At 45.2% G+C, this 27,053-nt stretch overlaps 1 protein-coding gene and 1 pseudogene across 2 annotated transcripts; one reads left to right on the top strand and one right to left on the bottom strand.

Moving 5' to 3' along the window:
* Positions 1-26,764, top strand: LOC148359009 (von Willebrand factor A domain-containing protein 5A-like). Of its 2 annotated transcripts, none has more exons than XM_088345955.1 (19): positions 1-71; positions 3,218-3,267; positions 4,389-4,591; positions 5,929-6,151; positions 6,210-6,376; positions 6,445-6,559; positions 7,488-7,657; positions 8,775-8,863; positions 8,936-9,080; positions 9,160-9,239; positions 10,813-10,927; positions 11,831-11,992; positions 16,347-16,450; positions 17,566-17,813; positions 19,586-19,636; positions 19,704-19,754; positions 24,148-24,422; positions 25,270-25,393; positions 26,655-26,764. In XM_088345955.1, exons 2-19 carry the CDS (start codon positions 3,225-3,227, stop codon positions 26,738-26,740), a joined length of 2,451 nt encoding a protein of 816 aa, XP_088202081.1. In that variant the 5' UTR covers positions 1-71; positions 3,218-3,224; the 3' UTR covers positions 26,741-26,764. The 2 variants fall into 2 exon arrangements, with proteins under 2 accessions (XP_088202081.1, XP_088202080.1); XM_088345954.1 differs by having other exon boundaries at positions 19,586-19,642.
* Positions 21,148-21,271, bottom strand: LOC148359010 (U2 spliceosomal RNA; annotated as a pseudogene).
* Positions 26,765-27,053: the final 289 nt, after the last annotated feature.

The raw sequence follows: 27,053 nt of genomic DNA, 5'->3' as shown, positions 1-27,053 counted from the left end.
GCGTGCGCGTTCACGTGCACTTGAAGAGGCGAGTTGACGTCTTCGCTTCCTGCGTACGAGACAACTTTAAGGTATTTGTTGATCTATTCTTTTATTTCGAGCTTATTTATTCATCCGAGTGATAAAAGGTTCAAGAAAGTCGAGTAAAAGTGAGTTCGCTTTGAATGTTTTTTTTCTCAAAACAATCTGACCAACGCGTGCCAGGTAAGTGACGTCACGCAAGGCGCCTCCAAAAATGTCTCCTCGCTTTTTTCCTACTTTTTGTTTGACAGCGATGCTCTTGTGGATTTCATAAAGTCACTTAGACATAAACCTTTGTGTTTTCAATCAAGCTGAAAGATGGTCACTTCTTTAAAGTGGGTGAGCATCTTACCCTGATTTTTATTTACAAAAAGTACTTGAAATATACACTTGAAGTGTTTGCAACCAATTTAAAAGTTTTTCAAATATTGTGATGTATCTAGTCGGGATACCTGCTCCATTTAGTCCTGTCCGCAGTGCAATGTCGTCGACCTCCTCTAGCGGTGTCGGCCATTCAATTATAAACTTTTTTTTTTTTCTTTAAAAACATTAAACTTCATTTCTTTGTGCAATTCAACGTAATGAGATTTGTCCATTTCTATGGCGCTCTTACTCGTGGAATTGCGGTAAGGCGTTTTCTATTGGGTGACGTCATTACGTACACACTATATTTTCCTTGTGTTGTTGATTGCCTTGTTGAATCGGATGAAGACGAGTTCTTGTTTGCTTGCTGTTAAGAATAAATGTTCTTCAAGACTGAACCACAATGTCCTGCTTATCTTCGCACGCATCAGGAAACCGCACACTCCGTGACATCCTTAACAGACACATGCTCCATTTGACTTCCTCAAGAGGTGTAGGCCGTTCAATTATAAACTCTTTTTTTAAACTACATTAAACTTCATTTCGTTATGCAAGTCAACGTTATGAACTTCTATTCTGAGTTGCCATTTTGTTCAAATTTCGCCTTTAATAATGATCCACCCTGTTAGAATGTGTTCCATTGCCCCCCCAAAAAGACTACAATTCCATAAAAGCCATTGACAGGAAGTGACATCATTTCATTTTGGCGCTAGTTCAACTATGGAAGAACAGATTAGCTTCAATGTTGACTCTCCTTACTTTTTATTGGAGTTTAAATGTCTTCTACTTGGATGAGATGTAAAGTTCTACTCTGTTATGGCAAATTATAGAAAATGCTTATTGAGTACATTTGTTTACAAACCATATTACATTGAGTTGTTCAAGTTTTGGTCATCTGTTGAAAGTTAGCTCGCTAAAGAGCTAAAAAAAAAAGCTAAAAAAATCCACTCTGTTAGCTTTATTCAACTAACAGACAAGCGTGGGGATATTAAGTCAGTGAGTGATAATACTTATAATTGGTATTATTCCTATAATATAATAATAAATTCCTATGGTATCGATGTGTGTGTTTAAGAACAAAACGTTTTTCTAAAAAAAAAAAAATCAGCTTTTTAAGTCAAATGTTTGTTGGGAAATGTCAGGGTGGAAACCATTCGGCGACACAGTTAAAGAACAGAAGTGTTTCCATCCCCGACCACGACCACTATCTAATTCTTAGTGTTCAACCTATTGGTGTTGTCATACAATCGTTAAAACATGAAACTTTTGAGATTTTTTCTTTTCAAAAATCATGACGCCGTCGCGTTGCTGCGAACCATCAGCCACTTAATAAAGTTCATCTCTTGACTGATTCTTTCATTTGATTGACTCAATTTTTGTCGAATAGTACTCAAACGATTCCATATAATATCGCATTGTATGGCTGAGAGGCGTCGTAGGTTAAAGGTCTTTGAAACGAGATGTTTGCGTAGTAGGTGTGGAGTGACATGACTGGCTAGGCCAAGGAATGAGGAAGTTAGGAGAAGAACTGGTGTGGTGAGAAAGAGCTTGCTCAAAGAGTTGATGAAAAGAATCGGAGACAGAAAAGAATGGATGAAGGCCGTTTGACTAAAACAGTATTGAGTGCTAAAGTGATGAGAAATGGAATGAGAGGAAGGCCTTAATCGGGTTGGAAGGATGGGGTGAAACCGGCTCTGATCTGAGGTCTCTTAATTTAACGGATGCAAGGGTGTGCGAGTGGCGAAGGATAGTTAAAAATGACTGATATAAATGCATATGATGCAGAGGGGGTAAAGCAGCGCATGCTGATTTTGGCTCGCTTGGCAACTCGGCCCTCGTCGTGCTGTGGGCTTAATGTTCAGTGTCAGGTTGGGAAGAGCGAAGGAGGATGTATGTTTGATGAATGTGTTCTTACCTCTAGCCACCTCCCACTAGGGGATATGGCTTCCATATATAGATATATAGAAAGATATATCAGTCCATAAAATGGTGTTAAAAGTGTGTTATGTTTGTGGTGCCTAGCATTCTTTCACGGCCCACGGTGGTATTTTTGTTTTTCGAAAAAGGTCTGTTTTGGTCACTGTTGCCCGGCCTGATGATTTTCTATTTTGTGATTGGCTACAACTTTGGATTCCACTCTTGAAATGAATGATATTTTTTAGTCGCAAAAGTTATATGCAAAGAGATTAGTCGCGGCACTCCAGGGTAAGCGTCTGATAAAGACTTTAGAGTGGAAAAAAAGATCAAATAAAAGACGACCAGGATAAAAGGCAGAAAGAAATCGATACAACGTTGTTGTCGGGACCAGAACGAAGACGGGACCCACTTGCGTGCGTTTCTCTTAGTTTTATTGGGAAGAAGGGAAAGGATTGTACACGCGATCCTTAGATCGCCGGTCGTGGGGAGCATGTTACTCAGACGCGGAAGTGGTATTTCCGTGGCGAGCGATGGCGGTGTCGAGAGCGGGAAAAAAAACAGATCGCTGGCCGGGACAGGGGAGCAAAAACGTAGTCAAAGTTGAGAAAAGGGGTCGGAGCCGGGAATCAAACAGGAATCGGGACGGGAGAGAGTCGGGGTCGAAAGGGCTAGCCTAGCGTGAGCTGAGGTTTGCACACAGACTGACAACGGTTGACAGGAAAACGGGGGTTTAAAAAGAGACAAGCAGCCGGCGTCCGAGGCGGTCGGCGCCAAAGGAGCAGACTCGGGTGCCCCGCATCAGTAATCATGACAGTTGTGCTTAGAAACTGCTCTGAGTTTATGATAATAATGTGAAGTTTGTGATTAAAAAAGAGTAGTCCGTTGTAATTGTATCAATCTTCTCCAACACTTTTAGAGGAGCGATGGAACGATGCTGTGGACTGCTGACGGCCAAGGAACAACCGGGTAAGAGTTTTTCTCATCATTGGGCGTACCTCGTTGCCGGTTTTGGGATTGCCACACTCATACACTTTCTTAGCAAGGGCTCATCAAACTCGTGACTTTTTTTGACCGTTACTTTGACTAAAGGGGTTTTTCGCTGTTCCCGGAGTTGTTTACGTCGCATCATGTCGTTATTCAAAATATGAATTACATAGAGTTGGTGACCAATATGGTATTTGTAAGTGCATTGAAAAAAAAAAGAGCCAATGAGAGTTTTGACAGCGCCCGACCGGTGCGGTTTGCAAAAGAAACATCTCTTGGAAGCGAAGGAAGGGAGCCGGCTCCTGACCAATCGACGGCCTTTTCCTCTTGCGATTGCTCTCTCTATGCGTTACGGGAGGATTCTGTGTTGATGACTTTCTATTGGTGGAGCAGAATAGAATATGCCTTTATTGTAGTTGTTACAAAATGGGTTAAACATATTGTGACAACGAAATTGGACGTGGCACTCCAGGTTCACATTTTACAGTGAGGAAAGAAGAGAACAAAGAAGATGTTTGTATTGTCCTTGTCGCAGGCTTTGTTTTTCTCCAGAGAGGGGTATAGGAGGGGGTGAGGGACAGACAGAGATGGTCAGATCCAGCGAGGTGGGGGCAGGGGGGAAGCTTAGAAAGGTTCAAGTAAGGTTCAAATTGTTTTTTCTGGAGATTTACGAATATTTGAATTTTATTTCCTGTGTTTTTCCGCGTTGCTGTGTTTATATAATGATGCCAAGTTTTTTCTTTTTTCTTATTTTATCCCTTATTGTCCTTTTGTTATTGTATTTTTTTCTTTTTGTCTTTATTTTTTCCCCTTTTGTAGTCATTTCTCGCGTCATGCTAGATAATCATTGGCAATGGAAGAATTTAAGCGACTCCAGTCATCGCCGTGTTTCATATCCGCTTAGAAAAATTCTTTGACACCCGTCTTCTTTTCAAAGTAGGGGAAATAGTTCCTTCCCCTTGTAACTCGATACTTTTACTCAGAGTAATCCAGTTACTAAATGAGTTCCATTTTGGTAAAGGTCGCGAGTCACTAGAATCCTTTTTGCAAGTAACTCGGGCGACCGGGCGGCGGAACTGTAGATTTTGCTATGGGTCCTCCAGTTCCTCTGAAGGCCATCGAGGTGGAAGTGGAGGTGAAGGACCACGTGGCGTCCGTTCTCACCAACCTGCAGTACCAAAACCAAGAAGAGAACGCCATCGAGGCCGTTTTTGTCTTCCCGCTGCCCGGCCACGCCGCCGTTTGCCATTTCAGCGCCAAAGTGGGGCCGACGGAGATCGTGGCGCGAGTCAAGGAGAAAAGAGAGGTGAGCGCCCGCTACAGGACAAAAATAACGCTGCTCTACAACCGTCTTTGCCGATATTATGCCAAAGGTTTTGCCAAATTTCCTCAACTTTTGCTTTCCTGCTTTCGTCATATTTTGCCAACTTCTGTCAACGTGTTCCAATTTTAGCCTCATTTCCAGGCGTTTTTCGGCGTTTGACAAAACGAGGCCATCTTTTGTCGATTCCTTGCCAAATTTCACACATTTTCACCTGTGGAATTTTTGCCAATTACTGCAAACTTTATCCAACATGAATGTGTCAAATTTTCCAATATTTTTCCAAATTTCATCCATTTTTGGCAATTTTTTGCCAACACCTGTCACTATTTTCCAACTTTTACCAAATTAGTAAAAAAGTTCTGCTGATGTTTGTCAACTTTTGCCAAATTTTCCCAACTCCTGTGTTCTACCTTCTTGCCAAATGACTATTTTGTATTTTCTGATGGATTTGTTCTTTTCAGTCATGTTGCGACAAATTTCACGTGACAGGATGAACAAACGACGTGAAACGAAAAAAGGGACGACGAGTTGAAGCCAAAGGCTTAGGAGAGACCCGTTCCCAAAATAATTCTGAACAATTTTTGCTCATTTTGGGACAAATTTCATCAACTTTTGCTGACGATTGGCCAAATTTCACCTACTTTTCTCGACTTTTTCCGACTTTAGCCAAACCTCAACAACTTTTGGGGACGAAATCAGGTTGAGCGGAGCCGAGCTTTGCTGAGCGTCGTCCTAAATGCTAAATGTTCTGCATTTCTAGAGCGCTTTTCAAGTCACCGAAGACCTCCCAAAGCGCTTTACAATGTGCTTCACACTTACCCATTCACACACACACTCACACACCAATAGCGGCCGTGCAGCCATGCAATGGGCCTACCTGCTTATTGGGGGCATTAGGGATTCAGTGTCTTGCCCAAGGACACCTCGACATATAACACGGAGGAGCCGGGAATCGAACCTGCGACCTCTTGATCTCAAGACGTTATGCTGACGGCTACATGCTAATGGCTACATGCAAACGAGACTTGCCAAACACTAAGTGCTAATCGTTACATGCTAACGAATCATGCTAACAGCTACATGCTAACGAGTCATGCTAACGGCTACATCCGAAGGTGTCATGCTAACGGATACATGATAACGAGTTATGGTAACCGCTACGTGCTAAGGAGTTATGCTAGCAGTACATGCTAACGAGACCGCTACATGCTAAGGAGTCATGCTAGCCGTACATGCTATCGGCGACATGCAAATGAGTCGTGCTAACGAGTTATGAATGCGAACGTAAACGGTACCGAGGTTTCTCGTCCGCGTCGCAGGCCCGAGAGGAGTACGAGGATGCCCTGAGCGGCGGGCATCAGGCCTTCCTCCTGGAGGAGAGCCGGGACAGCTCGGACGTTTTCTCTCTGAGCGTGGGCAAGCTGCCGGCGGGCCAGAGCGCCGCCATCCGCCTGGAGTACGTGGTGGAGTTGGGGCTGGAGGCGGACGGCGCCCTGAGGTTCTGCCTGCCGGCCGTGCTCAACCCTCGCTACCGGCCCGCGGGTAAGTACGCCGGGCCCGGATCCTCCGCGCCAAAGTCCTCACCCGGCCCCTTTCGCAGGAAGTTCGTCGGAAGGCGCCCGGCCCGAATCCGCGCCCGCCTCCCGGGTGCCGTACACCCTGTCCTTGCGGGCCCGGGTGACGTCCTCCCGTCGGGTGGCCAAAGTGGAGTCGGAGTGCGCCCTGGGGCCTCTAGAATACCCGGAGGGGGACCGGACGCGGGCGCTGGTACGCCCCCCGCCGCCGCCGTTTTGTGCCGGCCGTGGCGCCACCGACGCCGCTCTCCTCCCTTTCAGGTGGAACTGGCGGAGGGGCACAAGTTCGACCGAGACGTGGAGCTGCTCATTTACTACGAGGAAGCCCACCGGCCGGCGGCGCTGATCGAGGCGGGGTCGGGGTCCGCCCTGCCCGGTGCGTTCCCCGTCTTGACTTGTTACGGTTTGAAGTGCGGTATCCCGTTCGGGTCCGCTTTTGATTTCGCTTCCAAAGACTAGAGAAGACCGAGAGATCGTCATTCTATTTTTGCCACGTGGAGATTCTGATCACGGATTGGCAACATCATCGGAAGAGGCTAACTTCGTATCGGAATAAACGAACGATATCATTTTTAACGGTCACAAAACACGTATTGACAACACGCCACGGTCAGTTCAAGGATCAAATGTCTAAATCAAGTCACGCGGATTCCTTCTCGACACTCGTATTAAGTGTTAATTGAGTGTTGTAAATCAGGCCCGCGAGACAACACTCAGAGAAGCGCAAGATAAAAACGAGTTGCAGGTTGAACTATGTACACTTGATGTTGCCAGTACTTGTATTTCTTTATCTCTCTCTCTCTCTCTTTCTCCCTTTTCTCTCTTTCACGCTCTCTGTCTCTCTTTTTCTCTTTCTTTGTTCCTCTTTGTCTTTCTCTCTGTGTGTCTTTTTACCTTCTTTTGCTCTCTCTTCCCTTTTTCTTTTCTCTCTATTTTCTCTCTCTCTCTTGCTTTCCCCCTTTCTCTTTCTACTTTCTCTCTTTCTCTCTCGCTTTCAATTTCTCTTTGGATTTCTTTCGTTCCCTCCTCACTATATTTCTCTTGTTACCCCTTTTGTTTCTCACGTTCTCTCTCTCTCTTTCATCCCTTTCTCTCTTTCCTTGACTCACAACTATTTCTCTCTCCTTCTTTCTTTTATTTCTTTCTCTCTTTTTTCCTTTCGCCTCGATCGACGAGTCCGGCCCCCGAGTTGAAAGGCGTCGGACACCCCTGTTGTAGTCCTCGGGAAGCGCAGTCGAAATCTGTCCGTAGGCCGTGTGAAGCGGTCACGTACCCTACAGGCGGTTCAAATCTTTTTGTGTCAGGATCGCTGATGGGGGACGCGGTGGTGATGCTGAGTCTCTACCCCGAGTTCCCGCCGGCGCCCCCGCTGGCCACGCGGGGGGAGTTTGTCTTCCTGCTGGACCGTTCCGGAAGCATGGACTGCTCCATCGGCGCCGGCGCCGGCGACCAGAGCCGCATCGGCAGCGCCAGGGTAAAGCTCGCCTTTGTTGATCTCTAAGGGAAGGGAAGAGGGGTCTTTGACCTCCATCAATCTTCCCCGTCATTTTCCTTACGGGTCCGAGCCTTCGCACAAAGCGGGTGAGCGACGCTTGAAACCACATAGAGCAACGGCAATCCCAAGTGTGGCGACTGAATCGTGATCAAACATGTCCAAAAGTTGACATCGACTTCCATTTTGCTGAGTTTCCGGCAACGCAAACATTTTTTTTCACTTTTGAACGAATCGACTCGTGTACGACGGCCTACAAACGTCATTCGTTTTGACAATTCTTTCACAAAATTTCCATTTCTTTTTTTTTTCTGGTATCTTTTGTCACCTAATACTCACATTTTTGGGGACTTATGGAGTCGGTTGCACGATACACAACTGTATTGAATCACATTTTTAAGTAGAAGTACAATGTCGGCAACAAGATTGACTCGGTATCGTTGGAAATGATTTGAATGCAGCACCAACTTTTTCTTCTTTTTCCCTGTTTTTTTCCATTTTTAAAAAAAAAAATCTCATTGTGTTTATTTTTTCCGAGCTGTTACTTTTTTCTTTTTGATCTCTATTTACTTTTTTCCTTTGTTTCTTTTCTTTTTTTCTGTCTTTTTTCTTCCTTTTTCTCTTCCTTTTCTTTTTTTCCTCAGCTTTTCACGACTTTTTCATTTTGGTATTTTTTTCATTTTGGTTCTATTCCCCCTTCCAAGTCATTTTGTGCATCATTTTAGATCATATTTTGTCATATAGAGATGAAAGAAGCAAAAACTATCTGAAGAGCCGTTTAGGACCCGAAAGAGCCGTTTCTTTTAGTGAGCCGAGCCGAAGAAGCCGGTTCTCGAAAAACTCTACTGACTTGACTCAACTTGGTTCTACTTCGACATTGACTTCCAGATACCGCATTTATAACGCAGCGTCAGGGGAACCCGTGTTTTTTGACCTTCATGCACTATTACTTTGACTTAATTCGCTTTTTAATTAGCAATTTGATTTTTGTGAGCCGCCTAGATTTTCTCGTGCGCGGAAAAGCTCTGGGCGGTGCGCAGTTGCGCACCCACCCAGTTTAGAGGGAACATTGACCTGGATGTTGCGATCCTCGTGGCAGGACACGCTGCTGCTGCTCCTCAAGAGTTTGCCGATGGGCTGCTTCTTCAACATCTACAGCTTCGGATCTTCCTTCCAGCACGTCTTCCCGTGAGAACCGCGGCGTACGTCCTACCAAAGCCAATTTGCCTCAAATCCGATTGAAAAATATGTCGCGGGCAGGAAGAGCGTGGAGTACAACGAAGCCAACCTGGACGCGGCGCTTTCCAAAGTGGAGGGAATGAGGGCCGACCTGGGAGGAACGGAGATCCTCCGGCCCCTCCGGCATATTTACCAGCAGCCTCTCCTGCCCGGTCAACCGCGACAGGTGAACCGGATGGCGCCGGTCGACGCCGTCTCATCCGGAATCGGTCCTTGGACTTTGAAACCTTTGACCCGCTTTGCAGCTCTTTGTCTTCACCGACGGCGAGGTCGGCAACACCAAAGAAGTCACGCGCCTGGTCAAGAAGAACGCCGACTCGCACAGGTCAGAACAACCCGAACCGTCTTCAAAAATGTTCCTGTCGGACCGTAGGTGCCCGTACCGCGTCACCGAAATCGGTCGCCTACCGCGGGAAAGCGTAAACTCTCGGCATTTCGAAACGGACTCGTCAGAGGAACGTCACCGTCGGTCTCAAACAAGATCCCAAAACTATAACGTCAATCTACCTCGACATAAAAGTAGCTTCCTCAAACACGTGGTCTCATTCTGTTCAGGACATTCCTACTGCAAAATATTGACTCCGAAACACTCGATAAGGCCTACAGATAGAAAAAAAAAATCCGCCTTCAAGTATTTCTGCATCGCCGGACGTTCCTTCGTTTCACCCCGATATTCGTCCTTAGACATTTCGATTGACACCGCTCTCAGCCAATAGCAGGTTTTTTTTTTTACGGTCCCCAGCCCGCATGAGCCTCCCGTAGCTCCTAATATCCTCAGCCAGTAGTAACCAATTCGAATGATGATCGACACGGCGGTCAAATCAAATTCTGAACGGGACGATTTGCCGATATTCAAATTAGACCCTAAAATAAACGGGCGCGAATGCAACACAGGATCCGTTTTAAGCACCATAATCCCGCGCAAATGTGCAGATCGTCGATCGATTTCCGGAAAGACGAGTCAAACGTTTACAACTCTTTCAAAATGTCAAACTAAATGGCCAAAGTAAATGACACATGTGCAAAGGTTTTAGTGTTGTAAACCGGCGGTCTCCAAAGGTCTGCTTTCAGAAGGGACAATTTCCTGAAGGTTTCTTTCAAATCTTTCAATGGCATTCAAAATTCAACGGTTTAAAAAAAATGACCATCGATTGCTGTCTTTTGGATGACTTCTATGTAAAGCAATAACCTTCAAGGCGTACTTTATAAGTCAGCAAGGTGTCACACGGGGCCTGCCAGGAAAGATCACGCTTGGTGGTGCGCCGTTTTTGTTCATGTGCTCTAGTGACTGTAAAGTAGGCTTAAACGTATTTGCTCAAAAGTGTGTATTTCTAATCAGCTGAATGCCCCCTTTTGGTTTCTCGTAGTCTTCCTGTCTTTGTTTCACACCACCCCCCCATGGCTGTCCAGGGGGGATGGTCGTTTTTCCTTCTTTGTCTTCTACGATGAGTCAAGATTTTTGAAGCTCTCTCACACGTAAGCGGTCGTTTAGACCTGACAGTCACCTGCTTTTTTTCAGTAAACCGAAGCAGAAAGAGGACGTTTCCTTCTGGCCAGGCTTTTCTTCAGTTGTCCCTAGATAGTGCCCCAATCCCACTTTGTTATTTTTAATTGAATTGAATAGTTTTTAATAGTCATTGATAACAACGTAGTGAAACACGTTATGCACTGAGATTAGACATGGCACTCCAAGGTAAGGTATAATAAAGACTCGTGACCTTTACAACGCTTTCTTCTTTAACATCGTAAAATCTGCCGTCGACTATTCCGGGATCCCATCGGCCGGGGAGGCAAAAGGGAAACGCCTCTATCTTAGCTCCGCCCTCTCCTCGTCGTTGCCTTTTGTGAATGCAAGTGATTGTCGCGTACGCCAACAAAACGATCGTATCGTACGTCAGGTGCTTCTCTTTCGGCATCGGCGAAGGCGCCAGCACCGCCCTCATCGCCGGATTGGCCGAGGAGGGAGGAGGCCACGCCCAGTTCATCACTGGCACCGAAAGGATGCAGCCCAAGGTGGGACCCCCCAAAAAAACTCCAATGTTGCGCATCCCCTCTTAAAGGGACAGTGCGTCTTATTTGACCATCAGCTGTCCAGGGTATTGTCAAGCAACTAAAAAGCACGAGGTGGAACGCTTAAAATGAACAAACTGCACCGTTTTTCTTCTTGGTTTTTTTGCAAGTTTTTGGTGTGTGGAAAGAATAAAACAGGACAGGAATTTAATAGACGGGGAATGAGAAAAGAAATGGACAAGGGGGGAAACGGCAAGAGAGAAGAAAAATAATTAAAAAAGAAGAAAAAGTGAAAATAAAAATACAAGGAAACGAAGATAAATGCAAGAAAATACAAAAAAGGTCCATAGTGGAAAAAGGAAGAGATTATTTTAAAAAAGAAAAGACAGAAAAACAAGAAGAGAAAAAGTAAAACAAAACAACAAAAAATGAAAAACAAAATAAAAAAGAGAAACGAGAACGAAAATGAAAATAATAGATAAAAGAGAAAAGAATAGGAGATGCATAAAAAAAGAAAAGAAGGGAAAATAAGTCAAAAGTATAAAAATAGAAGAAAGGAAGGAAGTGAAAAGTAGGAAAAATAAGAAAAATAAACCAAGAAAAAAAACAGGATAAAGGATACAAAAGTAGGAAATGAAATTAAGAAAAAAATAAATGATCAACTAAGAAAAAAGAAAAATCGAGGAAAAGAAAAAGAGCAAAAATGGGAAAGAAAAAGAAAAAAACGAAATAGAAAAGCAGCGTATTTTGATGGTACTTGTAGCAGCGGGATAACTGCCAATGATTTTCCTCTTCTTCCTACAATTTTCTCGACTTACGAGTATTTCAATTAAGCTCGTATATACGAGGGTTCGAGTACTTTTGCTCGCACGCTGTCCCTTTAAGAAAAGTCTCCTTTCCCGGCAGGTGATGCAATCCTTGGGCTTCGCCCTGCAAGCGGCCGTGGAGGAGGTGTCGCTGGCGTGGGAGCTACCTGAGGGTGTGTCGGCCACGCCCCTTTCCCCGCCCCTCCGCGCCATCTTCCAGGGCCAGCGCTCCCTCTTTTATGCCAGGCTGACGGGCGCGCAGGTGAGCGGGCGCGCCCTCTTTTATGCTAGGCCGACGGGGGAACGGGCGATGGAACGCCATCGCCAAACGCCGTTTCGTCCTCCTTTTCCGGATGGCTGCTTAGGCCACGCCCACTTCGTCAAGGGAAAATAGGTCACTGTACTTGAGTCAATGTATGAAGGTTGATGGTTTGAAGCCCACGCCTTCATAGGAAAGTCAAAAGGACACTGTGTATGATGTTTCCACTAGATCAGGGGTGTCAAACTCATTTGAACTCGGGGGGCCACGCCATAGAACAAACATTCTGTCGGGGGCCGGACTAAAAGATTAAAGAGAAAGAAAAGAGAGAGAAAGAAATAAGAAAGAGGGAGGGAAAAGGAGAGAGGGCGGGACAAAGGAAGAAAAAGAGAGAGAGAGAGAGAGAGGTGGAGAGCGTGAGAAACAAAACATAAAAAGTCATGAGAGAGGGGGAAAAGAAAGGGAGAGGAAGAAAGAAATCCAAAGAGAAATAGAAAGACAGAAGGAGAGAAAAGAGAAAAGAAAGCGCAAAGAGAGAAAGAGACAGAGAGAGAGAGAGAGAGAGAAATAAATAAATACAGGTCCAGTGTCTTTGTTCGAGACACCTGGCTTTGGCAACATCAAGTGGACCTATTTCAACCTGCAGCTCGTTTTTCTCTTGCGCTTCTCTGAGTGTCGTCTCGCGGGCCGGATTCAATCCCTAAGCGGGCCTGATCTGACCCGCGGGCCGCCTCTTTGACACCTGTGCACTACATGCCGCCGTAATTCCGTCATGCCACCGGAACTGAGAAGACAAAATACTGAAAGTGAGCGAAAGGCACCTCATGACTTTTGAAAAGAAATAAGACAAAATAATGGTCCGCATTTCCCAACGCGCTTTACAATGTGCTTCACGCTTCCCCATTCGCACACACTCTCATACACCGGACGGCCTATCGGGAGCAGGAGGGCTTCGGCGTCCGCTCTACCTCCTGAGTGACTGCCGACCTCAAAAAAGAGAAACGGAAAGAAAAAAATCTCATCGTTTCGCTTTTGTCCTTTTTTTCTCTCGTTCCTTTCTTTTCTTTCTTTCATTTTTCTTTCTCTGTTTTCCTTTTTTTGCTTTCTTTTCACCTCTTTTTTATTTTATCCTCCTCTTCCTTTCTTTTTCCCTTTTTTTGTCTTTCTTCGGTTAAATATGGGAAGAAAATGGCTGCTCTGGGGCTCCCTTTCAGTCATCGTAGTTGGTAGTCTTCCTTGTTGCACTTATGTTAGTTTGAAGACATTTACGATAAAACGCTCTGAAATAAAAAGACAAGAGAGAATCTGATCAGTTTAGATATCTTGCAAGGAGAGCGATGGAAGATTGTATAGCGCCAATCTCCCAAATCACTCTGAAGAAATCTTCCATCTCTTTCCTCTTTTTATTGGGGTTGGCCCGATCGTACATGAGTCTCAACTTCTCTAAAGGGAGGGGTTCTATCCAACTGGTTGAGATCGCATTCTAACTGTTGCTACGCAGAGTTCATCTTCTTTCGCACGCCTGGTTTCTGTTCGGACACCTCCTTTCTTCTTTCATCGCTTTCGGTGAAAAACAACTTGAGTTATTGCGTGCGTAAAAGGAAAACGATGACACCGATTATTCCGGGGCAACTTGCACCCATGGCTATGTGAGATAAAGGGACAGGCAGTACAAAAAACAACTCATGGCCTTGAAGAACAGCTTACGGGCTGAAAACTCTTCAAAAAGGGCCGAGAACACTTATAACATATTCATGTCGACTGTAGGATAAATATATGTACAGTATATCATTCCAACAACTTCACATTAGAGCGACATCTAGTGGACAAATATGGAAGAGTGTCCCTTTAAAAAGAGCAAAATGTTTTTTATCAGTTTTTGTGGAAAAGCCCATTCGGCCCGACCTTACCCGGACCCTAGCTCGGATCGAGTCGGAGACCCCTCGATTAAGGCGGTGTTACTCGAGCTTTTTTAAAGCAATTGACCGAATTTGAATATATATAATATATTGAGAAATATGACGACAGATATACGACCCAAATACCACGACGGAAGAGAGTTACTTCAAAAATACAACTACAGACGCCAACCTACTTACCAACGAGTTGAATTTGTTGGTATATTTTCTATGTTTAAGGTTTATAGAAGTATGTTTTGGGCTTCAAGAGGTCCTCCTCCGTGGTAATGTTGGAGAAATTGGAGGTCCGATAATCGAGAGAAAAGTCTTCTCATATGTGGATAAGAGAAATAGACAGGAGCCAGCCTCGTTACGGAGGGAGATGTCACTTTATTGATGCGTCAATAAAGATCTCACAGAGCTAGGAACATGACAATGTATTTAAAGCTGGTAGTGACGATTAGGCTTCGATTGAGTACACCCCAAAAGGCGGTCCTGTATCACGTATCAAGTACAGAGCGTCCCGTCCCTTGCACGCTATCTTCAAGGAAACTTAATGTCTGCCAAGAGTATCTTCAAGGATGTCTACCCGACCTTTTCCCACTACTGTAAGCAAGTCTTTCTAAATTTCTACATGTATGCAAATCTATTCTACATTTCTACATGTATGCAAATCTATTTCTACAAATGCAAGTGTATTTACCACAACAGTAAAACGATGGCCGGAAAAAAAGCGTTCCGACCCTTTCTCAACCGCATCAGGCTTTCATAAGAAACAACTCACCTCTTCTTGACACCAACCCTATTGAATGGACGCACCAGACATGAAACGATAAAGATATCAAAGCGCGCTGGAGATGCAGTATAGTATGTTTACACACGAACTAGGAAGTAGAAGCCGGATTTCTTCTCTAGGATGGATGCCGGGAGAGCTCTTACGTCGAGCAGGGTGTTGGGAATGCCATGGTTTGGGGCTGCACGAGTGCCACTGGAATTGGAGAGTTGCATTTCATGAAGGGAAACGCAAACTCAAGCGTGTACTGTGGAATACTGGAGAGAAAATTCAGCATGACAATGACCCCAAATACACTTCGAAGAGGGGCACAGGGTGTGAAGGGGACGGACTGACCAATCATGCCTCCAGATCTAAACCCAATGAAACATCTTTCAGGGTTTCCTCAAGCGGAAGATGGAGAAGCCCAAAATCTCCAAAATCCCCGAGCTCAGTCACGGTGTCGCGGAGGAGTGAAGGAGCATTCCGGTGTCTGAGCCATATTTCTTCTGCGATGGGGGGTGTACTGACTTTTGCAACATATTTGTCTCACCTTCTTCATGATTCAGGCTTTTTATATCGCTCGGTCGATCCTTTTGACCTCATTTGATGTCTATGATTTTTTTTATGCAGTGCAAACATTGAGGGTTTCCCATTTGGAGCAGATGATTCGTAAACGTCCGTCTCCAAAGAAATCCGAGTACCGTATTTTCCGCACTATAGGGCGCACCGGGTTATAGGGCGCACCCCGAAAAAATAGTTTTTGCTCCTATATTTGACATACATAAGACGCACCGGATTATAAGGCGCTACAATGGGAACGTGGACAAAACAGTCAGACGGTTCAGTCCAACTTATTACCCGTGCGGATGCGGTGTCCGTTTGAAGTCACTCAAATGCATTATTTCAAATATCATTCGGAAGGTTAAAGTCTTGGGATTCAAGAAATGCCAACCATTCCTTAGTTTCTATTTTCTTTTTCGCTCGCAACTTTACCGTGCATATGACAATAAACACTTGGAATTGAGTTTCATTTAAAAATAGACACTCCATTCCATCCATTATCTGCACCGCTTATCACCGAAACATCGAGTTCAGTCTGAAACCAGATACAGGGAAAATATATAGCCGGAGTAGCTCACAGAAGTCGTTGTGTTCAATAATAATGTGCAGCCGTGGTCCTCTTATATCTGTGAGTTTAGTAAATCCAGGAGAATAAAATACAAATACAGAATAGTAAAAAATGCTTTCTGTATGCCGTCAACCATGTGCTATTCGCATTCATCTTTTTCAGCCAATTGCAGGCTTTGTTTTGCCACTTCAGCCTATGCCAGCCTGTAAATGATAAAAAGGATCCGCCCCTTGACCTCCGAATAACTTTAGCCAATAGCGATCGATTCAAATGATGATTGACACATTGGTTAGCCAATGAAACGCCGGTATATAAATCCCAGCATACACCGCGGACTACTTGGCGTTCGGGGGAAAAATGGAGTCGGCGGTTGTTGCGTAAGTTGCGGGACCTTGCGAATTTAATATTGAGCCATATATAAGGCGCACTGTATTATAAGGCGCATGGTCAGCTTTTGAAAAAAATAAAGGCTTTTAGGTGCGCCTTATAGTGCGGAAAATACGGTACTCCGATGGAATCTTCCGTCCCGTCCGGTCATTCCATTTCTTTTGGCAGAATTCCAGAGACGAAAATGGCGGCGTGACGGTGGAGTACAAGCTGGCCGGACAAACGACACGAACTCGCCTTAGCTTTCCCCTTCGACCCTCGGAAAACGGCGGGTAAGCTCCTTTATTGTTTCTCCTTCCCTCCGTGCCTTCCTTTCGTTCCCAGCTGTGAAAAGGTAACCCGTCTCAATGACGGCCGGAGATGACGAAAGTTTTTATCCAGGAATATTCTGGGCACGGACGAGTTAGCGGCAGTGGTTCTGGAGGTAGAGCGCTCGTCTTGGGATCAAGGGATCCCAGTTCGAATCCCGGCTCGTCCGTGTTACATGTGGAAGTGTCCTTGAGCAAGACACTGAACCCCCAATAAGCCGCTTAGCGCCTTACATGGCCGAACGGCCACTATTGGGAAATGTAAAGCACATTGTAAAGCGCTTTGGGAAGTCATTGACTTGAAAAGCGCTATAGAAATGCAGATCATTTCATTTCATAAGGCCAAAGAAATGCTCAGGAGGTAGACCGAGAGGTCACCGGTTCGATTCCTGGCTCCTCTGAGTTCAGTGGGCAAGACACGCCCAACCCCTGATGCCTTCGATAAGCAGTTAGGCACTTTGCATGCGCCACGCCGCTATCGGTGTGTGAGCGTGTGCGTGAACGGGTGAAGTGCATCGTAAAGCGGTCTCGGGTGGCTTGAAAAACGATCTAGAATTGCGTTCAGCGTTGGATTTTTAGATTTTTGATTTTGGAAGAAGAGCCGAAGCTAGCGAAGCGGCTAGCGGCGTTATAATTCTTCGGTACCATCCGTAATCATGGTAAATACGAACTCACGACCAAATAAGATCATCGAGTGCGCAGTCGCTGTGTTTCGCGGAAACGTGGCTCACGTTTAGCATTCCGGACGCTAACGTGTAGCCACCCGGAGCTACCCGGAGCTATCCGGCTTCTGCGCCGCTATACAGAGACACGAAAGCCGGGGGGAATCGGAGAGGAGGCGGACTTGCTAACACGAGGTGGTGTATCCCTGGATTTTCACAAAGAAAAGATTTCCATCTGCCGCAGGGATGTCGAACTTTTGGACTGGCGTGACGTCATCCGTTCCGCTACAAGCACCCCTAGGGCATCATGTTCATCTGTTAATAAACAACGGGGTAGACTGCTGGAAGTCTGAATTTCCCTACGGGGATGAATCAAGTATCTATCTATCTATCTATCTTTCTCTGTCCCCTCGGCAGCGCCGCCCTTCACCGACTGGGCGCTCGTACGCTTATTCGCCAACTGGAGTCCGAGGCGGAGTCGGAGCCGGGCGACGCCCCCCACTCGAATCCGCCCGAGGAGCCGCGGGCGAGCGCCAAGGACAAAGCGATCGGCGTCAGCGTGGAATCGGGCGTCAGCAGCAGCTACACGGCTTTCGTGGCCGTCAGGAAAGACGACGGCGAAGCGCTGCGGGGACCTTTGCTGCGGCGAAACGTCCCGGTGCCGTGTAAGCCGAGGCGGGGCCGCCATCGTTTTCATATATCGTCAATTCCGGACTACAAGAGAGAGAGACGCTACTTTTTTACATTTGAAAAGGGATTCCCAAAGCGTAAAACCTACAAAATGGGAGAAAATAGTACATGTTTTTGCATCATATCTATCTCTATTTCACCGGTATATTTTTCGGAGCAGACCGTATAGGCCCCGCCCCAAAAATATACACAAAAGCGCAGCGAAGTTTGACAGAGAGGGAGACGTCGTTTATTGATATTCGTCGGCGTTCAAACAGCGTTCTCATTCGTCTAAGAGACAATCGGCTTTCTTATACCCTCCGGGGCAGACACATCACGTCAGCCATATCGCGTGTTGTTTTTTTCTTACTGGCCGCATGCTTCCAAGAATTGACCGTGTTTTTCAGAGAATCGACCCATCTCAGCCAATACCGTTTTGCGATCGTCCACATGTTTCTCATCAGAAGTCGCCGTGACCCGGCCAAGTTCCCGTCAGCGTCGCAAGCTGTTCCAAACCAAGTCGAGTGTTATTGCTTCGCTGACATTTAAACCCGGGAGAAACAAGCCTGGAATTTCCCGTCTAAACAAGTTTGTCCTCATTATGTCGATTAGCTCTGACTTCATTATTCCAATTCCTTTCCGGGATAACGTATCGGAGACGGTCTGTCTCGTCTTTGACTTCCTGTGACATCACCTGAAGAACATCCGCACCCTAGCGAGGCAGTCGCCCTATCGGTTTACGCGTTATCGAGTCGAAAAGGCTTTGAGAGTTTTAAGCCGAGATTTGCTCGTTTTTGTGGAGGACGCCTCGGACTTGTGTCACAGGTGAATGCAGAACAAAGGGCGAGCGGACAAAACGGCGAACTGACCAACAACGCGCAGTAAGAAGCCAGGCTCATCAGGAATCAACAATGAAAAATAGATATGGCAACAAAAGGGGCTCATCTGGACCAAACAACTGGAGGCCTTTAGCAGCCCCGGTGCTAACGGGGAGCGCTATTCAGACAATATTGTTCCGAACCGCGACACGGGCAGCGAAAAACACAGAGGAAAAGCCACCATCGTCTACCTAAAACGTGGCAAAGGCAAACAAGGCACTCGCGCTGTAGCCACTGTAGGTAAACTTACCCCACACAGTTTTTTGAGATGATTATGTTTTTGTCTCCATCCATCAACTCTAACCATTTTCCCAATTCCCGCTGAAGAAAAGCAATCCCGGAGCATGATGCTGCCACCGCCATGTTTGACAGTGGGGATGGTGTTTTTAGTGTGATGCGCAGTGTTACTCCTACACCAAATGTAACTCTTTGCATTCAGCCCAAAAAGTTCCATCTTGGCCCTATTGCCCAGAGCACATAGTTCTTATTTGTGTCTGCCGTGTGACTGCACAAGCCTTTTTGGGGAATTCTTTCAGAAAGGGCTTTCTCCTTGAGACTCTTTCATAAAAGGCAGATTTCAAGTCACTGAAGACCTTCTAAAGCGCGTTACAATATGCTCGACACTTACACAGTCACACCGATAGCTGTGCCAGCCACGCAAGGCGCCTACCTGCTATCGGGGACACGGTACGCAAACGAGTGTCTAAATAGTGACACACCCTGTCACTTTTCCTTACTGGAGATTTCCCCACTGAGCCAATGGATACCAAAATAGAGTTATCGTTTCTTCCCTACAATGTTAGCTGCGGCTTTTAATCAGGTGCGCTCCGTAGTCCGGATTTGACGGTAAATCAATGGCGCCTCTGGAAATCTCGACCTATTTTTTTCAGCGTCGGCGTATCCCATGGCGAGGAACTGTTTGATGAGGCCGCAAATCATGGGTATGGGTGAGTAGAGACTGCGCCGCGGCCGTCCTTGTCGAGCCCTGAACCCGTCTGTCGTTGTCAGCCTGCAGCATGCCGTTCGCCAGCCCTTGCAGGATGATGGATGAAGCTGAGGGTACGCTATTTTTACATTTATATTCTTCTGTAATTGTTTGTGTTAAAGGGGCGGTGTGTCATATCGGACCACTCCATGTCACTGCACTGTGACGTGCACTCCAGCCCCTTTTCATCCTCCAAAAACCTGCCATTAGAACCATACACAGGGTAGGATATCCAGATCATACTCATCATTTATTCCTGCGGTCCAAATGATTCAAATGAGATGATTTAGTCAAAGTTTTCTCTGCACAACTACTATTTAAGGTCAACAAAAACATCCAAAAGTGATTCATTCGAAAAGAGGGAAATTCTAACTTTAAGGGGCTGACGTCAATTCCTCATCCCAAAGGTGAGAACCGCCAGGAAAAGTAGGTGCGTGTCTGTGCGCGGAGAAAAACTTTGGAACAATTTACATGACGAGATCAAACAATGTCCAACGATTCACATGTTCAAATTTAAATAAAAAAACAGGTGGAATACAGAGATGAAGAAAATGGGTAAAACGAGAGATTGGGAATAGTGCGTCTACTTCACTTTGTTATTGTTGCTATTCATATATCATAACTGTTATTATAAATATCATTACAAATGTTATATGAATGAATGAAAACTTGATTTCGAACATTCAAATAAAAACAGGACAAAAACATTCACTCAACAACAAAATGTTACATAATATGTTCAAAAAGGGGTAGTTAGAAGCAGATGCTTATTTTCCCTACCCCTTTATCTTCCCTATTAACTACCGTAAATTCCGGACTATAAGGCGCACCCGATTATAAGCCGCACCCACCGCATTTCGGGAGGAAAACCGACTTAGTACATACACACGCCGCACCGGTATATTAGCCGCATGCGCCCACAGTAAATAATGTTTTTTTTGATTGAATAGATTTGTTGATGGGGGGGGGGATTATGCATAAGTGTATTGTTCTATATTTTCATCATCTACCCAATATCTATTATCAGTTAAATCATGATACATTCTGAAGTCAATAGGCCGAGGGGCTTGCTCCCATCTAAGGAACTGAGTCAAGGTCCAAGTAAATGGGCCAAGAAGATATTAGTGGGGTTTTTAAGGGTTATTGTTCTATCTTCGTTATTCATTATCCATTATCCGTTATCGGTCAGTTCATAATACGCTACAAAGCCTAGGAGCCGGGACACTTACTCTCAGCCAAAAGGCCAAGCTAAGGTCCTAGCCCTAAAGCCTTGCTGCGATCATTGCGAATGCAAGTACTCAGGGGTTTTGGGGTTTTTAAGGGTTATTGATCTATCTTCGTTATTCATTATCCATTATCCGTTATCGGGTCAGTTCATAATACGCTACAAAGCCTAGGAGCCGGGACTCTTACTCTCAGCCAAAAGGCCAAGCTAAGGTCCTAGCCCTAAAGCCTTGCTGCGATCATTGCGAATGCACCGTTCCCGGAGGTACTGCAATACCGGGCCGATGCGTGGAGCGGACAGAGCAAGCTCTTATGCCATCCCCGGATTGCAAAAATCAAAGAATCATATTAAGTTCAAATTAACTAATAGTTCACAGTCCAAAAACAACAGCGCAAATGCATCGTTCCCAGAGGTGCTGCAATACTGGGCTTTTACTTAGGCAGATAGAGCAAGCTACTTATCATTTAATGCAGACCTGCAGAGTCGGGGTACCCGTTGAAAGTAATCCAAGGAAAAAATAGTGTGTATTTCCAAAGATAAGGGTGGGAAAAATAGATATCCACTATTGTCTCCCGCGTTCACAAACACTCACCTTTACCCGTCCCCGGTTCCCATCATCCCCCGCGTCTGTTACGCCCCTTCTTTTTAATTGGTCGGTGCAAGACTTATCAGAATACGTGTCCAAAATAAATACAAATAAATACATGACAAAAATAGAGTTGCAAATACATATGATACATGGTTACACATATTTACAAAGAAAGACGGTTCACCGAGAGAGTTTTCAAAGCTTTAATAATAATAATATAACTTTCATCCCGAACCGGGACTGTGAAGGGTAGCAAAACGCTAATAACAACACGCTCGCAACGCATCAAACGTAGATGTTAAAAAAGCATCCCGTAATAGTTAAATTCACGGTATACGGTCCTCACCTTCCTCCCTATAACTGTCGCTATCAAAGGTGTCTTTCTCGCCATCTGAAAAAGCTTTTGTCATAAAGACAATTTTTGCATAAACTAAGAAGTTCAAATCTTCCTCGACGCACGTGTTCCACCGGTCCAAATCACAAGCGGCCCTAAGAAAAATGACATCAATCGGCCGCTTCACCGGATAAGCCGCGGCGGTGAACATTTGGGAAAAAAGTAGCGACTTATAGTCCGGAATTTACGGTCCATTTTACAAATCCTCCTTTCCTCTCGTGTCTAATATAACAAAATCTCATGGCTATACTTATTCCATAGGTCAGATATCAAGAATTATAATAATTACAATAATCATATATTTTATACACTCATCTTCGTAATAGCCATCCCTCAACGTCATCATGCCGCTAGTCACCAATCATCGCTGGGACACCAATGATAATGACAACAATAAAAATAAACATCATATTTATAATAACAGTCCTGATATAATAATAGCAACAACAAGTTAACCACAGTTTTAAACGCAGTATTTCCAATCTCACTCATATCCCATTTTCTTCATCCCTGTATTTTGCCAGTCATGTTTTTTTTGTATTTAAATTTGAAGAAGTGCATCGTTGGACATTGTTTGATCCCGTCTTTTAAATTGTTCCAAAGTTTGACTCCGCACACAGACGCACACATACTTTTCCTGGTGGTTCTCACCTTTGAATTGAATTGACCACAGCCCCTTAAGTTATCATTTGCCGCTTTCCGAGCGAATCATTTTTGGATGTTTTCTGGCACTATGTTTTTGGTGACCTTAAATAACAGTTGCGAAGTGAAAAACTTGATTAAATCATCCAATTTGAATCATTTGGACTGCAGGAATCAAATAGGAGTATGATCCCGAACTTTTGTAATGATTTCCCCAGACGTCGGTGTATTTGGTGGGGAAGACGAAGGAGTAGGGAATAGAAGCATCTGCTTCTGACTAACCCTTTTCGAACTGATTTTGTAACGTGATTTCGTGGTCGGGTTATTGTTTTTTGTTCTGTTTTTATTTGAATGTTCGAATCAAGTTTTCATTCGTTCAAGTGCGAGCGAACGGGCAGAGGTATTCTACGGCGCGTGGGAAGCACGTGTCCCCAGCACCGAGATGTTCTTTGTCGGCGTCGGTCGGGACTCTCTTACTCTTAGGACGAGCGAGCCTGGCCGTGCCGTGGCCGGCGGAGGGGGCGAGCAGGGTCGGTTTTTCGAGGCCGGCTTCGCCCGGTGACGTTAGCGACCGTCGGAAGTGCGTCTTTGGAACCTACCGCGTGTGTTCCTCCTAGGGTATTAGAAGCCGCGCCAAAATAAAGCCAAACGGGGCCCCATCTCATCCAAGGGCCGTAAAATGAATCACGACGAGGCATACGAAGGCAAATCCGCAATCTTTTGATGACGAGCTAACACCGAGCGTCTCCGTTTTTGTCAATTTTGTGTAAAAACGACACCAAAAGTCCCACATTCAATCAAAACCGGGAAGGCAAGACATGGGTATGGGAGCCCAAGAGTGCCAAAATGCAATAAAAACAATTGAGGTTAATAATATATCTAGCTAAATAACAGGCAATGAGTTTAAGGTATGAAATCACTATTATTTCAAATGTACTATTTAAATCTATTGAAAAACATTTGATATCTATTACATTTCATGATTTCATACTTTTAAATACATGTCTTACTTTAATTTTCCCGGGTTTTATTTATTCTTTATTCATTTCAATGTGCGGAGGCAGGTCCTTCTCCGACATCCTTCACATGCAAATTTGTAGAAGCTCGTTTTTTTTATTTTTTTCTAATCCGTCCGTCGCGAGACGGTGTCGGCGCTTCAATTGGTTACTAGCGTCGGGTAGTCAGGTAGTCGGGTATTGTTTAATTTATGGCAGTTTTCGTGCAGTTTTGGTAGTATTTAGAGAAAAAGGCCGTCTCGGAGGACGAAGAGTGTGTCTTTTTGAGGTCCTTCCCGTGGGGTCTTAGAAGCAGACCACTGACGTGCGGGAGAGCTATAAATTGGCTAACGGTAGAAGAACAATCAGGCAAAGACCAGCTGCAGCAGGAGAGTAGCGGGAGGACAAGCAACTGGCTGTTCGCAGCTCACCCTCCGCACTCACTCTGGGTCACCCCCCCGTCTGCCTGTGTTTTTTATTAAAAGACCACCCCCACGGAAAACACCTACACCTTTAAACAAAGACAGGAAGATTAAGAGACGGCCGAAAGGAACATCGACTGATTAGAAATACACACCTTGAGCAAATACGTTTAAGCCCACTTTAAACTTTATTTTGACAGACTTCGACGACGACGCCGTTTCTAACAAAGTGGCGTCGAGCGTGCCCTCTACCGCCGGCAAAAAGAAGAAGGGGCTGTTTTCCCTCAAGGCGAAGTCGTCGGCGCCGCCCGCCCGCGGCAAGACGGCGCCTTCCGGGCCACCGCCCCCCCGCAAGGACCCTCTTTTGCAGCTGGTGTCCCTCCAGAGAGCGTCCGGTTCCTGGACGCTTCAGGAAGCTTTGGCCGACGCCGTGGGAAAGAGCCACAAAGAGCTGCGAAAGCAAAAACCCACCGCGGTGAGTCGAGCGCAAAAACAAAGAAAGGTTTTGTCCGTACTATAAAGCGCAGCAGCGATTTATCAGGGCACCTTTGTCATACCGAAGTACAGTAAGAGCTACGTTTGCGTCGATCTTTCTTCTCTTTCCCTTGATTTGTCTTTTTAGGTGTTTCCAGCCACAAGCCGCCTTAAGATATGACTTTATTGAGCATCACAGATGTTTCTCCCATGCCTTCCTACGAAATCTCTTTATTATTTCTTTATTTTCCCTTTTTACTTTTTCATTTTCTTTTTATGATTCTTTTTCTTTCATATTTTCCTTCTTTTATTTTGATCTATATTCCTTTTTATTTTCTATCTGTTCTTTCTCCGGCCTATTTTTCCATTTTCTTGCTTTTCTTTTTTTAAATATTTGCTTTTTGCTTCATTTTTCACTTCTTTCTTTTCATTCTTTTTTTCTTCCTTTTATATTTTCCTCTCTTTTTTTCCTTTTTGATATCTTTTTCTTTTCTTTTTTATCTTTTTCCATTTTTCCTTGCTTTTTTTCTTGCAATCTTTCTCTTTTCCCCCTTTTTGTTTCTTTTCTCCCTATTTTCTCTCCCTTTTTTTCTTTTTTTGTAGGCTGGACAAAAAACGTGAAGGAAAATGGCTTTTTTTCCGGTCACTTTGAGTCTCTGTAGTTTGTATTCCTCCTCGTGCATTTCAGCACTCGATTTCGGTTGCTCGACACGAGACGGTCGGTTGTCAAATGGCGCACGCTGTCCCTTTAAGTATAGTGACGGCCGGACGGTCCAAATTGTGTGGGTGTATTTTCTTTTGTTTTTGTTGTGGGCTTTCACGCAGTCGGTGTGTTTTTGTGCTTTTAGGCGGGCGAGGAGGTCTGGGCCACCGTCCTGGCTCTGGTCTGGCTTCACGGAATCAAACCCGACGCCCGAGACGAGTGGCAGCTGCTGGCCGCCAAGGCTCTGGCCTGGCTCCGCGCCAAGCAAGGTAGGCACGGACCCGGTCGGGGCTGCAACAACACATCGAAAACGATCGGTAGCCGACGGGCGGCATTAGCTCAGGTGGTAGAGCGCTCGTCTCGGGATCCAGAGGTCGCAGGTTCGATTCCAGGCGCCTCCGTGATATATGTCAAATGCCCCTGATAGCAGGTAGTTGCCTTGAATGGCTGACGCCGCTATCGGTGAGTTAGTGTGTGTATAAGGGAGAGTGTGAAGCAGATTGTAAAGCGCTTTGGTGAAGTCTTCATTGACTTGAAAAGCGCTATACGAATGCAGAGCATTTACCATTTTTTTCTTTCTTGTTTCTCTTTTCTTCTTTTCCCTTCTTTTCTATTCTTCTATTTCTCGTTTTAATAAAGTTTGACTGAGCTATCTGACTGTGTTGATGTTCCTACTGTAGCACCTTATAGTTTGGTGCGCTTTCTGTACTGAAAATATATGACAAAAGACCCATATTTGGGGCTGCGTCTTAGTCACCGGTACACCTTATAGTGTAGAAAATACCGTCTCTTGATTCAGGTTGACTCGTTAGCATGCAGTTGTTAGCATCCACTCGTGAGCAAGTCACTTTCAGCATGACTCTACAGTATCTACTTGTTAGCATGTAGCTGTTAGTCAAGTCCTGTTTATTTGTTTGGCCCTTAATGACAGAGCGTCTCAAAGGGCTGCACAGACCACGGATGATTAAAAGACAAAAGCGAGTCTGACCTAGTGTTACAGCTGGGCTGACAACTCTCTTAAGCCACTCCTGCAGATGCTGTATTTCACCAAAGCCAGATCCATTACCCATGAAAAAGATGACCTGGAGCTACAACTCGTGAGAATACGCTACATTTGGGACAGTTGTATTTTAACCATTGCAGAGACCTGGCTAAATCCAAGGAGCCCTGATGCTAGCATGTTGCTAGCATGACGCGTTAACACGTAGTCATCAGCATGACTCGTGAGCCTGTTGCGATGAGCGTGACCCTTTAGCATTATGCTGTTAACATCTAGCTCTTAGCGTTTAGCCGTTAGCATGTCGCCGTAATCGCTTAATCGTTAGCACGTATCAAAATGCGAGTCGATTGTATGTCAGGTTTCCGACGTAAGGCTTTGGTTTTCGGAGTCGAGATTTACCTCGCTCGCCGGTCTTATTCGCGGTCTTTGCGGGATGGTCGGGACCCCCTTGTGGAGGACGAGAGACGGAACTATCGTTTGCGGCGCTAGCTTTTTCAGGCCAAACAAACTCTTTTGTTTTTGCCTTTCAGCGACGGAGGGCTTGATGGAGTGCGTGGACGCTGCCGTGGCTTTGTTGGGCTGCAAAGTGGACAGAGACGTCTTCCTCCAGCCCTGATTCGGATTCCATCCAGAGAAATCGAATCCGTCACGTACGCAAACGTCAACACATAAATCAAACGCGAAATGCAGTTTATTCCGAGAGCCATTCGCGTTCCGTCATTTATTTTCTTCTTTCCTCCTTTGCTTTTATCGTAACAAAATGGGATTCAAATGAGGGGGCCGGTCGAGCCGGCTGAGCTTTTCACCTATTGGTTGATTGACCGGTGCAAAAAACGCACGACCCAAAAACTGCCTGACTAAAGACACAACAAAATACTTGTCGATATCCATGCCAGACGACATCATTTCAAAAACACGGGAAAAAAATA

This window comes from Urocampus carinirostris, chromosome 10, assembly GCF_059441175.1.
Source record: "Urocampus carinirostris isolate Australia breed hairy pipefish chromosome 10, RoL_Ucar_1.0, whole genome shotgun sequence".
Taxonomy (NCBI): domain Eukaryota; kingdom Metazoa; phylum Chordata; class Actinopteri; order Syngnathiformes; family Syngnathidae; genus Urocampus; species Urocampus carinirostris.
This window is presented reverse-complemented; position numbering and strand designations above follow the sequence as displayed.

Coding starts and splice junctions, on each gene's coding strand:
- LOC148359009 (XM_088345954.1), top strand. CDS start 3,225: ATGGAACGATGCTGTGGACTGCTGACGGCCAAGGAACAACCGG. Junction 4,592..5,928: donor GAGTCAAGGAGAAAAGAGAG/GTGAGCGCCCGC, acceptor TCCGCGTCGCAG/GCCCGAGAGGAGTACGAGGA. Junction 8,864..8,935: donor TCCTTCCAGCACGTCTTCCC/GTGAGAACCGCG, acceptor TGTCGCGGGCAG/GAAGAGCGTGGAGTACAACG.